Consider the following 14394-nt stretch of genomic DNA (forward strand, 5'->3'; position numbering starts at 1 on the left):
TCGGTGGCTCGTGGTCAAAAACCCAATAAAATAATTTGGCTCTCAAGAAAACGTTGCCGTATGCCATAGCTCCAAGAAAAAGAAGTGTATGGAATGTGTCCATCCCCCTCACAGAGCGCAGGAGGTGGGGAAACCTCGAGGCTGAAAAGAGGGGGGGTTATAATTTTCATCTCTCTGAAAAAAAAAGAGGGGAGAACAAACTAGGTTTCAAAAAGAAAAATTAATCACTAAACAAGAAGACGGCGATTCATCTGTTTAGTGTGAAATACCTCTGTACAGTTCGGGTGTGATCGCCCTATCCAAACCTCTAGCAACACGGGCATTTCCGTTCTTTTTGGCGAACCTCTGCTAAAGTAAGGCCACCCCCCCCCCCAGCCAGTGAAATGGTTCATTCCCATCTGAATCTATCCCTCGCTCATTCCAAGACTTTTGTGTGTGAGAGAGGAAAGAGTGGGCGGTTCACTCTTTTGCTGGGGAATGATTTATCTGCTGAAGCAGTGAGAGAAGGAACAAGAACTATACGCAGCAAGACCCCCTCACCTCCCCCCCCCCTTGCTCACCACAAGGCAGGGAGCATGCTTACCTGGGTGATCTGGATTTTGACACTCTCTGGCAATCTTTCTCAAGGTAGGGGTGAAAGTTATATTCCTTTTCGTTGACTTGTTTTTTTCTGCCCGATTTGCAACATGAATGCCGCCATCCTTTGGCAGAATGGACAAATAAGTTGATTTTTCAGAATTGAGTGGATGTGCTCTATTGTCCTGTGTACAGAAACTGGAAAGAAGTTTACTAGATGTGCCCCAGGTCTATGATTCGATGTGTTGCTACCTGGTGGCAGACTTAAGCGTGAAAGGAAGAAAAGATCGCCGTAGAGCATTTTGTTTATATCCCTCCCTGATGGTATTTTTACCTTAATGACACATCTGTGTGCTCCGTATGGACACGGTCATTTTACGGATTGCAAAAAAGAGAAACTCTTGGGAAAATATGGTAGAAGGAAATCTTTTCCGTAGCGAAATCGTTATGCGGGAGAAACGTTCTTTTCTTTTACCTGCGGCCTGGTAAGACCGGTACAGTGCTCTTCGCAAAGGGGCTCTGCAAGTATGTGATTTGGGCTCTCTGGGAAAGCATGTTGATAATGGTGCAAGATCTGGTCTACCGGGTATAGAGAATGACAGTTGGCAGGGTGTTTCCTTTGCAGCGAGAACAGCGATTGACGGGAGCTGAAAGTAAGATGTATATACTGAAATAGTGAAGGTCGATTGAGTAGAGATGGGGTGAATGACAGCGGATGTCCTGCAGTGGGCACTAGTCCACCTATAACCAGTTACCTCGTATTTAATTACTCGCCCCCTCTTATTTCTAATTATAAATATCGAGCTCGTGCTAACTGCCAGGTAAAATGTCCCTAATGGTATTCCCCATGCTTCTAGGACCGCTCGTCCTTGGCACTCAAGGGGTTAATCGCGCTATAAAGGTGAGCGTAGCTGTGTTTGCATGCGTGCTTGGATGGGTGTATTGTGCTGTGTGACTGTTCAATGGAGAACAGTTACCTGAGAGTTCGTGAGGAGAGATACCGCGTGCACTAGTGATTTCCACTCTCTCCCCAACCCGGGCAAGGGGATGGTTGCATAATACTTTACTTGAAGATGCCGCAGTTGATCGTCCTTCCCTGACTGTAGTAAACTGTGCACTCTTACCTCCTAGTAACAGTGTATGATGTGAAGGGCTAAAACAAAGATTTCAGCAGTGCTCTAAGGATTAGTTTTCTTGGCTCAAGGCGGAGTAGAGGGCCGCCTATTGGTGTGCATCGGCAGCCTCTCACCTGGGCAACATCAAAGGGCCGACCCATAAGCATTAAATGTTCCTGTCGCCTGGGGAATAAAGCAAAACGTGTAAGTTTAGAACACCTTGCTCCAAATGCTCTCATCTTGGCTGGTGCCTTTGGACATAGGGAGGACGCTCTGCTGTGAGCCTTCTTGGTATTTTATTGTTTACCCCACCTATCAATAGGGTCGGTGCAAGGAATTTTGACACCCTAGGCAAACTGTCAGATTGGCGCCCGCCCACTCCACAACAGATCCTAACTGTTCTCAACCAACTGTGCTCATTTTGTTACCGATTGTTGCAAACCCAATTGCTCACGTCTTCTGCTGTGTATTGTATGGATCCCATTGCACTTTTCTTACCCTCACATGTACTCAGAGCGTTAGGTTTCAGAAGTCAAATTAAAGCCTGTGTGTTTCATAAATACAGGTGTATTAAACAGTCAATGATACTATAGCAACAACAAATGTAATGCTGTGGATCTAATCCTTTCTGTAAATTGTATATAGGCAATACAGACAGTAGGAAAACGATGTTGGTAATGCATTCTAGACACATGTAAGCACATACGCAGCACTACCTGGTACACAATACTAAACATGTCCCAATACTTACTATGCTATATATAAATTCAACAATCATTTGCAATAAGTCTCATTACTGTTAAAACACCTAAAAAGTGACCAGGGAACTGTCGGAATCCCCTGGAGGCAAAGTTTCCAGAGGTGGCCTGTAAAGGTGACGCCAGCACAAAGCACAAGATCACACATTGCTCTGTTGTCATGGAGTCTGTCTTTCAAGGTAAAGGAGGAATAATGTGTTGATGTCTGTGCTCAGTAGAACCAAGTCAGCTCCATAACTCTCTCATGTCAGATAGAGTTAACCTGAGACCCACCACCTCCTTTGACTAGCATGCAGTGCCTCTGGTATAAGTCAGGACTATCAAGAGACTGGCATAATACCCACACTGTGAATTACAGCTGTTGCCACAGCATCTGATGGGATAGCCACCTACAAGCCAAAATCTCCCAAGGCAATTCCGTGGGAAATATTCCCACATGAGAGGCATGACCACACTGAACAGCCCTGCCATAAAACCCCTGATTCCCAAGCGCTACGGTGAGGGCCAAAGCCTCGTGCCTGGCTATGGGACAGCCAATGGATTCATAGTGGCCTGGTAAACAAGTCAGGCAATGGGTGCCAAAATCAGACCAACAAATCACGACCCTCCAGAGTGACATGTGAGGACTGAAGTCTTTCCCAGCACAGGGTACCACAGTACCACTCTTCCAACCACATACAACCGCCAATACCCTCTATTCCATCCCTCGGGCACGCCCGGAAAGATAAAGTCAACTACCACAAAGGGGCACAATATTTAATAAAAGATACAGGAAAGATCCAAATATAACACACTTAACACTCTAGCAACCAGCACCTCATCACAACAGTGGCAGTCCGACCTGGTACCACGTTGATTATGGAGGGAGCCACCCTTGGCCAGTCATTTCCCAGACATGGTGCGTCCATTCTGAGGCACCAGCCTGCTGGTCTTTAATGGGCCTCCATATTTTGCATAGGGGCAGCATAAATGTATTAAAGGTATGTGTGATCAAGAGTCATCCCTGCTTCTGCCATTACACTGGGAAACTGACAGTGGAAAAATCAGGATTGCATTTATAATGTAGTTTATGGAAACAGCTGAATAAGCCCCACAGTGAAAACTGTAATTATGTGGCACACACCTCAAGTCTAGGCATGGACAGATGTGGGCGGTGGTCTGGATCTTGTGCTTGCAAGCAGTGGCAGATCGAGAGGACTGGAACATGGAGTGACATTCTCCCTAGAAGACCATCTGCACCAATGCACAAAAGTGCAAAAACTGTCAAGTTAGTTTAAATTGATCTTATTTAGGCTACAGGGTTCGCTTATTGGGGTGCGAATAGAGAAGGCATTGACATTTTTAATGTTTCCTAGTAGGTTATCCTAAGCACCATCTATATGCTGACATTATTCTATTGGAGTACAGCTAGGAGGGTGATGGGATGTGTTGAGGGACACAAATTGTATAGGTGCTGATTGGTTATTTATCCACCCATTGACTGCCCATGGCCATTCCACCCGCTTTCTGCCTCTAGTCGCTATAAGCACATTCTCTTGGGATCCCTTTGAGCTAGCTTTATTAAGAAGTAGCATTAACCATTGGTTGAAATGCCTGAGTTATTTCAATTGAGTCATCTGTGAATTAATAGCTTCATTGGATCTTTACATACACTACTGGTGTAATAAAAATGTCTTAACCAAGTGTGCCTTCAGCCACTTGATTTATATGCAGTGTGCATGATCTTCACTGAAGTTCTGTCAAAAAGAAGCATTGCCAAAGCCAACAGGTTTGGCCTGCTTATAGATATTAAATAATCATTTGCCAGGCACTACTTTTATATGCCTAGGGACTCCCATAATTTACGGCAGCTGTCAATAATTGCCAGTTAGTGCCATTACAGAAGTACCTGGCAAATACCTATCACTATCCTACACAAAAGTTAAAACCTTTGGCATTGCCAATGATTGTTCAGCAGTTGTAGTTGCTTTTTTGGAAGAGTAGACACTTTCCATTTACCAAAGGCACTACTCACAAACTCATTTAGGAATTACTACCAAACAAGTCACCAGGTAATCGAGGACTTGTGATCACTGCCCACTCTGTAAATCACAGAGCCTTGCACTTCCCGACGCTGCATTTATGGAAGGCTCGAGCGACTCCCGGAAGATATTTATAAGTTTATTTTGAGTTGTGATGCTCCATAGGCAAGTGCACACCACTTCAAGGCCACAAATGCAAACAATCTCAAATAAAAGCCCCTGGAGGTGCTGCTGGGCAGCTGTGGCTGTCCCCTAATACAGAATGAGGGAGTGGAAAAGTGTGAGCTCTATGACTTTAGCCTGACTTGCAGTGATTTCTTCACCTGCGGGTGGTCTTGCCAGTTCCTGTGTTCTGTGTATACTTACTCACTGTGGGCAATGCAAGGCGGGTACTTCTTAATTGCCGGAGACCAGCATCCCTGAACAGCCCACCAACAAACCTTGTGAATAGGCATTTATCCTTCAAAGTCAAACATCCATACTCATCTGCATTGTCAACCAGACTCTTACCTTCTCATGTATGTAAAATGTGTGATGTTTACTTTGCTAGCCGGACTAGCAACGCTGCTGGTGGTGCTTTGCCTATGGTCACAGATATGATGGACTTTGATCCCTGCTCTGCAGAGAATTTGGAATTGATCTGGTTATGGATCAGCGCTGGTGTTTCTAAAGACATTTTTGAGGTGCGTCATGAGCACATGGGCCCCGGACTCCATGCAGCATTGGTCCGCTACACACAAAAGACCTAAAATACGATCATATCAGAGGAGCCAGGCCAGCGGGATATCAACAGCAACAGGGACAATGGTATGACACAGAACTGGGGAAGGAGCAGGCTATCTCAACTGATCTGCTCCTTCTGCTAAGGTGCTAGCAGGAAACTCTTCTTGTTCAGCAACTGCCTGCACTGCTTTCTTCATGACGTTCCTTTGAAAATCGTGGGATGCCTGGTACTTACTTCTAACAACGCGCAGAAGACAGAGCAGAGGGGCACATGCAGTACTCCATTCGTAATGCTCAGGTGCCAGCCAGCGCTGCCACGACCATGATGCCAGTGCCACTTGTGACCCAGGCCTGACCTGACCCCAACCGTCATGGCTCTGCCTGGTGTCTGACTCTGCTCCTGCCAGCGCCAGCCTGCAGACAGTGCACAGGGGACAGGGCCTGTGCTATCACAGGCAAGGCAAGACAGCACATTAAACATATTGTGAGTAAAAGTAGCATTTTGCCGCTCTAACATTTTTTCCATATAGGCAATCGCCTAACCTTGCCTAGTGATGGCACCGGCACTGCACACAAATCCTTCTCACACTGACTGGCGACTATGACACTGACTCTTGGATCCTCAATGAAATATATTCCAATATCCACGCATGGATGGCGACAATCGGACTATGTCTAAACTCGGACAAAAACGAGATACTTCTGATAGGATCTACCAAAATACTCCAAAACCTCGACTCCCAATTCAGTCATTTTAACATTGATGGAATCAAAATCCCAGTTGCTGACTCGGTAAAAACTCTAGGAGTCTACCTTGATTCCAATTTATCAATGACTAGGCATGTCAACGCCATCGCCTCATCTGCAGCTTACCATGCCAACATTTTAAACTCAGTCAGACCATTCCTCTCCAAGGACAACTGCATCACCATTGCCAAAGCCATTACAGGATCAAGACTAGATTACTGCAATGCCCTCTTCCTAGGCACATCCCAAAAAAACATGGATAAACTACAAGTTATCCAAAATAACTCCCTGCGCGCAGCCATCGGCATACCCAAAAGGGAACACGTCACTGCCGCCAGAAAGCAAGCACACTGGCTCCCAATCAGAGAGCGGGTACTCTTCAAAGCCTTAGCATTGACCCACTAATGCATCCACCTCATTGCACCTCCATACCTATTCGCAAGAATACACCTCTCCACATCCACAAAACCGACCAGAACGCCCTGCACAAACATGTTCACACTACCCAAAAATAAACAAGCCCGAGCAGGAGGGGTGAGATTCCCCTACCTAGCTGCCCAACACTGAAACACCCTTCCACCACTTGTGCAAGCTGAAAACTCTCACCTAGCATTCAGAAAAGTTCTAAAAACGTTGATCTTCACCTGATCACCTCAACATACTCCTTTGTTCTTCACAAAGCGCTCTCATAACCTGGGAATCATGTACCAATATGAATATTGTATGATATGTAGCTGCTATGCATACCCTCTTTACTGTTTCTGCATTATATGTAACCTCGCTGTCTTCTCATGAATACCATGCAACCATTCCTTGTAACTAAGCTCTTCACAAGTAACAGCGCTGTGATGCCCACAAGCTGCCTGTGCGCTGTACAAATGTAAAAAATAAATAAATAAAACTCGCAGTGTGCACTAAGCTAGTCGACGGGGGAGTGACTGCAGGTTCGATCCTTGAGCTCCCTGTTGACTTATGAATTCTACTGAAGTCACCATCATTTGTGCCTTTACTGGGGTCTGCCTTTGAATTGCACGCCGCGTACCTTCTATTCGTGCACTCCAAATGGCATTTATTTAAAGCGGCAAAACCTAATAAACATAGGCACAGTGAACTTGTAAGCTTTGAATAATTCTGTGATTGCGCTGACCTTTGACCATGCCGGGTCTGCGCAGTGGAAAATGTACAGGGAGTATTGTGTGGCAGGTATAGAGGATTGTATGACTCCCTCTACTAATGTGGAAAACTAACACGGTGAGAAACGCTGATGAGTCAGTTTCCCTGACATATGTGGATCCTGAAGACCTGGATCAAGTGGGGTCAAACTTTGTGTCGGATGTCTCGATTCTGGCCCCAGTGGTTTCCTCAGAACTGACCAAGACGGTGCTTTTATCCTGGGGGATTGGGAGGGTGTGGGAGCAGGGGGGGCCAATTATCACAATCGCTCCTGGGCACACCCCTTCGAGGGAGGGGCATAGAGAATGTGAGACTTTTAAAAACTTCTTATCCGCAGCGGGAGAACCGCAATGTGGAGACTGATTACCCTCATACAACTTGCCATGGCTCACCTATGCTAACAGAAACACAACATTTCTTTAATCAGCCTGGTCCTATGTCGGCTCACTGCTCTTCACCGTCTTCTGACCCTAAAATGTCAATGACGCCCAGACTTGATGATCGGATACAGGAAGAGGCTTTTCCTGTACTATCCAGAATACTAGACACTATGGACCAAGGAAATGACTTGAACATGTATGAGCTGAGAGAGGTACGATTGACGCTAAAGGACCTTCTTGCAAAAATTATCTTTATTGAAGGTTTTATTCTCGCCTTGAGCACCACAGGGGTCACGTGTAAAAACCCTTTAAATATGGGGATGCCTGCAGCCACTAACTTAGTTTCCGTGGCAGCTCAAACACCTCGGGCTGCTTGCAGTGTGTACCTGGCTAAGTGTCCCGATCATAGTACTCCGGAATGGGTGTTGGGTAGGGACATGCAGCAGGCTAAGAGGCCCGATCATAGTACTTCAGAAGGGATGGTGGTTGGGGATATGCTGAGTGGTCTACAAAAGGCCAACGACTCATGGGCATTAGCAGTGTCGTCTAATTTTTTATCTAATGTACCTGTGGAAGCGGGTGGCGACTTACTACTGTCCCCGAAACTGTCTGTTGAAGCTGAGCCAGCTGTTTGGATGGCAGCTAGTCGTAAGAAGAAAAAGAGAGCTAAAACAGTAAAAAATCTTCCTTTGCTACCAATAAACATGAAGGGCTCCTTGAAACTTTTACGCTCATTTAGGGCCCAAACTGAGATTTATAATGATGATTCAAACTATACAGATGGGCGTTTAGCTTCTCGCTCTCAGGCTGAATTGACTAAAGCACTTGGTAAAAGTAGGAAGATCAACACCCATATTGAGAAGCGGGTTGATACTACTGTCCAGTTGATTACAACTCAGTGGGAAGTAAATAAAAAAAATCCCTGATCACTGCTTACCTCAAACCTAAAGCCACAGACCCAGGGGATGAGGGGTTGAATGTCTCTTCCTTGACCACTTACTCTATTGAATCCAACGAGGAAGCTCCTGCTATGGAAGTGCCTGTTGAGGGGGGGGTGGGGGGGGGGGGGCTTTGATTCAAAATGTGTCTTTGACGGGTGGCAATCAAGGATCCCTATAGCCACACTTGCCTAGTGAGTTGGCACCTTAGACCCTGCAGGCCTCTAGTAAATCTTTTGAACCACTAGCTAAATTTGCTCAACAGGTAACCATGGTTTCCCCAGGCTTCTTAACTATTGAGGAAAAGAGGAAATCTGGTTTACGTCCCACTCGGGTGGGAGACTTAAACAGGTTCCCAAGAGGACCAATGGGAGGTTCCAATTTCAGGTTACCTAAGAAGGGTGAAGTTCTTGAGGATACTCATGCTCCTGGGACGAAGGACCTGCCAGCCGAGGGAGAACACTTGAGTTATTTATGTTTGAACCGTAACTTCAAGGTCAAAGTGTACTTCCCCTTGAACCAGCAGTATATTTTGGCTTTGTTTGGACAAATAGGTAGTCTAAAACTACTTTGCTCGAAAGACCTTGCCAGAATTGCCTTTATGGATTTTAGGCAGGTTGATTCGGTCAAAATCTGCTTTTATTCCAAACTGGCTTACAACTTAGTTGTTGCCGAGTCCGAATGCTTGCTTAATTTGGGATATGCAGTGCCTGATGATTGGACAGAGGGACCCACTTGGGGTGGAGATGGCGGACAATTGTATAATTCTCGTGAACCTTTAACAAAGCATGTGCCTTTGGTTGCAGAAAATGCATCTATTTCTCGCCATGTCTCCTACAATTGCTTGCATATCATATATTCCCTACACCACCACAACTCCTTACAAAGGGGTCCTGAATGAATTGCACCAGTTGGAATGGTGCCCTGGAATTCACAAGGATTTGGCCATATATGCCTGAATGCCGATCTTTGGAACAAAGCTGACCTAATTTGTATTCAGGAATCTTTTATTATTGGAACTCCTGTGGTGAATGATTTTTCTGTGATTTTTGAGCCAGCAAGGAAAGGTCTGAAAGGCAGGCCAGGCTGTACGGTGGCCTGCTCTGCGCCTGGCATATATCTGTCAGCTCTACCATTTCAAAATGTGGGTCTGGGCGACCTTGACACATTGGGATGTAAAATATCTTGGTATGGTCAGTGTAATTAACTTTTACGTATTTTAATTGTTCTAAATATTAATTTTAACCCAGTCTCGACCATTATGAACAATCTTATGCCACACATTACTAATGTATTTGATTCTAACTCTCTATTGAAGAATGTGGGGTTTGTTATAATGGGCGATTTTAATTCTGAGTTTTTGGATTTCCGGTGGTATCATCCTGAGATTGGTAGGCGCTTTCCCCCGCTGCCCATGATTTAGGGGCAGCCCTTCGATCTTGCTTTGAGAGCCTAGATCTCTCTTTGATTAACGGGAACACTGAGAGTGATACACTGCCTAGCTATACCTGGACTGAAAATGTCCACAGATCCACATTCAACTATATGTTTGTCTCCACCCATATGCTGCCAATCGGAACTTTAGAGTTCTACCAAACGCTTCCAGTGATCACTCACTCCTTAGGGCTTCTTTTGGTGACACTCAATGGCAGAGGTTACTGAGTTAGTCCGAGACTCTATAGAGATTAACCTGCGTAATAAGGCAATAATCTGGCATTCCAAACATGTGCTAAAATGCAACGAAAAGATTGATGAAGATTTGCTGGGGGGACTCTTCATAGATATGTGCCCCTCTTCATTCCCTTCTTACCCGAAGACAACGTTGTTGTCCTTGACCCCCTATTTAAAAACCAAAGTGGGTGACAGTTGTGTAAAGATAAGTCATGAATTTGATGTTCATGTCATGAAGTCAAGTTTGAGGGGGGACATTAAGGAAGTTATTAAGTAAAGGTATAGAAACTGGGCTAAGGGACATTGTGCCCTCTTGTTGCAAAAAGATGCAGAGGCCATGTTAACTACATTGGTATCTCGCAACACCTCGAATTTCTGGACATTGATACGTGGTGCGGATGTTCAAGCCATTTTGCAACGCCAACCTATTGCGGGTAAGGTCTGGGAACATAATTTTCTGTTACAGAACATACATTGTGTATATTAATACCCATTGTTTGTGTCATTTCATTTTAAGTGATGTTTATAAATAAATTGACTATTTTTCTATTATTTTGAGTAGTCCAGTATTTGGTTGAATACTCCAAATATGACTGATGGTTACCACTCAGCACCAAGCTGCATAGTGGTCCACCGTCGGGTTCGACTCCGTGTTAGAGAGAACACATGTTAATTTCAAACCCCCCGACCCCCTGGATTAGAGTTCTGAGCACCAGCACTTGTTGTTGTTTTTTTTAGGTTGTACCTAATGTGGGGCGTGTTGCTCGTGTGCAAGATATTAGCTGTGCCCCTACCTCTTTGTGTGACAATAACATCATTTTCTGAACCTTTATGCAGTGCCTGACTTTGACACTGCTCTTAATCCTGTGAAACCGGGCCCATGTATTGTTAGGGAGGCCTGGCCTCTGTTTCATATTGGTGGGCAGGGTGTAGGGGTTGCTATATGGAGGGCTAGGTCTTCGAGTGCCCCAGGACCAGACGGCGGGCTCTCTGCTATGACTTTGAAGTCTGCTCCAGAGCTATGGGTGGATGTCCTGCTACAGGTGTTTTCAAATGTAGTTGATCAGGTTAGGTTTCCTGCAACCTGGAAAGAGGCCATTGTTGTGCTTATCTTTAAAAGGGAGATAGGGTGAATTATCTCCCTTTTTGACACCCCTTACAAGATTTTCTCTACCTTTGTGCTCAGAGCCTTAGAAAGATGGCCGCTCATCAATCATGATTTCGTAAAGCAACTAGTACAGTTTTGAACGGCTTCGTTTTACAGCTCTTAAAGAGCGAGGCCTTTAAAGCAAAGCCTACATTATATCTGTCCTTCTTGGATATAAACAAGGCAGTTGATTGTGTGGATCGTAGCAAGCTCTGGGAAATGCTTAGGCTCTGGGGTTGCCCTGAGACTTTGGTTCAGTTACTTGAACTGATGCATAGGGATTTAAGAATTAAAATTATGTTGGACAGGAATTGGACCTGCACAGGATGGATTAAGGTGGACAGAGTGCTAGTCAAGGCTGTGTATTAGCATCCTTCCTGTTCAAACGTTATATTTCTGGTATTGGGGCAACCCTGGGGGGTTTTGGTATTAATCCCCCGAGGTTTGGGTTTGCGAAAATCCAATATCTTGTATGCCGACAATCTTGTATTGATCAATTACACTCTGATGGGCCTACAGAAATCGCTTAACAGAACGCAGACTTTCTTTGAGGATATTGGACTAAAGATCAATGTACCAAAACCTTTGCTTTTGGCCATTAACCAGAGAAAGATCTGATCAGGAAGAACCCATTTTGGTTGGTACATTAGCTGGAAGTGGTTACAGACTTTAGGTACCTCTGGGTACTAATTAAATCAAATCGTTCAGTTGAGCTTGCTAATCTAGGACTGAAGCTGGAAGCAGTTTCTGTTTTGACTCAATTACGTATGCTTGACAGAAAGTATGGTCGATTTTCTCTCCTCCCAGCGATTAAAATATACAATCAAGTTTTGGTCCCGAAACTATCCTATGGGGCAGAGGTACAGGATGAGGACCTAGAGTGGGACAAGATTGAGGTGAATATTTGGAAATCATTTTGTGTATCCCATTTGGCATCCCCTTCCCACCGGTTAGACATATGTTGGGAATTACTTAATTGGCTGCCAGGATATTTTAGAAGAGAATTATTTTGTTAAGATCTATTTCCCCCACCCCCCCCCCACATCCCCCGGTGTCAGCCTTATTTATCCATTTGAATGCAGCATACATTCAGAATAAATGCGCTGTGCTAAGGGATTGGGTGAACAATGTAGCGACTGCAGCTTCAAACCAGACAACCTTTTTGGATGAACTGGAATACATTCCAGGCAAAATCAAGAAATCACTCTTCGTAAATGACTTGAATATGAATAGGGAAAAATTGGTCACTTATAAACCCTTTGATCATTTCTCTATGGACCTCAAACCATTTAATTGTCCCCCCAAATACTTGACAAAACATGCATCGAAAGCCAGCAGTAATTTTCCTAAAATTAAACGTACTCACAATGTATTGGGTGCGTGGGCTTCGGTTCCCGCGTTTGATCGAATGTGTCAATGCTGCAATGCCGAGTGTGAATCCCTAAAACGTCTTGTTGTGGAATGTCCGTTTTTTTCTGGCTAGCGTGACAAAACTTTGCAACATTATTTTTATACACATCCTTTGTTAAATTGGGAGACTCTCTGGTGGCACATTTTTGTGACTCCTATTGATAGATTGTTAATAAATGTGAAAGAACTCTTAAAATTGGCCGAGACTGGGTTTGAAATGTCCCTGTTTTAAGAATGGGTTTTTTGAGAACATGTTTTAGGGACCAGTATGTATTATGTGTATATTGTTTTTATATTGTCTATGTATGTTTTATTAATTGGAATTGCATTGTTTTCTCCTGTTTAAAATCATTGTTGTATCTATGTGTGTAAAGTTTCTTCTGTTAACGATATTACACAAAATAAATTGGGTGCTATCTGAGAGCAGCCATTTAACCTCACACGAGTGTCACATCTGATAAGGATTCGCGAACAGAAACATTGTGCACATTCGCACAGTTAGTGCCCGTAGGGTGCCATACAAAGTACTGAGTGACAAGTGAGAGAGATGTCTCTTGATAACAGATAGCCGACTAATATAGTAGCCTCTGAAGTATACCATGCGTAATGCTGCAGAGCTTCACGAGTACCATAGAGTACAGTGAAGGTATTTACTGAATGGGTGCAGGGATCTCACTGTGAGCTGCAAGAACCCACCGACGCACTAACTTTAGCCCTCACTGTTACATATAGCGGATATGACGAACGCACACGTGCAGGGGAACCATATTACGTGATACATATAAGGCCCAGCACAAAAAGGAGAGGGAGAGAGGAAGCCCGGCAGACTTGCCAGTCAATTCAAGCCAGAGGGGCAGTGGAGGAGTGCAGAGCAGCAGTAGCATAGGAGTGAGACAACCAGGCCCAGCTAAGCAGAGCTCATCAGCCCAAGAAGGAGTTGTTTCATTTGAAGTACACTCCGCTCTAAACGTGAGCGATGGGTGAGGGCTTGCTGTGTGCATGGAGACTGATGGCATATAGTATAGTGTAGCATAGCTTAATGAGGGAGAAAGGTTAAACATGCTGTTCAACTAAAACCACCACTTGTTCTATTATTTACACAAAACAAAGGGGGGTCTGGGAATCTCTCTACCAGAACAAACGCAGCCCAATGACCTGTTCTTGGGTTAATAACCCCTGGGAGAGACTCTACCAAGTATTTAGCTCACTGTTCCTTTCACAGAGAAGACATTTCCCGCATATCAGTCTTTGTCCTGCCCAGGGGCAGTCCAGCACCAAAATGCTAGGCAATTCTCCTCTGAACAAGAGTATCAACAGCAACCCCTGGGGGCAACCAGACGTGGACTCCCTGCTCACTGTGCTCAGAGAGGCACAGCTTCACCTCACTGATGAGGCCTATCAAGGCTGAAACACGCATATGGGGTTGCTGTTGGTACTCTTGTTCAGAAGGGAATTGTCATAGCATTTCGGTGCTGGACTGCCCATGTGGGCGGGACAAAGACTGATATGCAAATTAATATTTCCCATTTGTGAAAGGTACAGTGAGCAAAAAGCAGATGGCTGCGAACTCTCAAAATGGTTAAAAACCACTGAACAGGTTATCATGCCATGTTCTTTCGAGAGAGCGGCGCCTGCTACCTTTTTTCTATTATTTACACAGTCAAACATGCTCCTTGCCCACATGGCAAACTTGTTCATAGGTGTGATGTTATGTTATATCTGCTTTTGCTTTATC

At 44.7% G+C, this 14394-nt stretch overlaps 1 protein-coding gene across 3 annotated transcripts in view; it reads left to right on the forward strand.

Annotated features, from left to right (window-relative positions):
• Positions 1–439: 439 nt before the first annotated feature.
• KIRREL1 (kirre like nephrin family adhesion molecule 1) overlaps positions 440–14394 on the forward strand; it is a 2247154-nt gene continuing 2233199 nt past the window's right edge. For all 3 annotated transcript variants that reach the window (XM_069635419.1, XM_069635420.1, XM_069635421.1), the window contains exon 1: positions 440–627. In XM_069635419.1, the coding sequence (XP_069491520.1) occupies positions 576–627 (52 nt within the window). In that variant the 5' untranslated portion in view covers positions 440–575. The remainder of the gene's footprint in view (positions 628–14394) is intronic.

The sequence above is a fragment of the Ambystoma mexicanum genome, chromosome 1q, assembly GCF_040938575.1.
Source record: "Ambystoma mexicanum isolate Mex_15411 chromosome 1q, UKY_AmexF1_1, whole genome shotgun sequence".
Classification (NCBI taxonomy): domain Eukaryota; kingdom Metazoa; phylum Chordata; class Amphibia; order Caudata; family Ambystomatidae; genus Ambystoma; species Ambystoma mexicanum.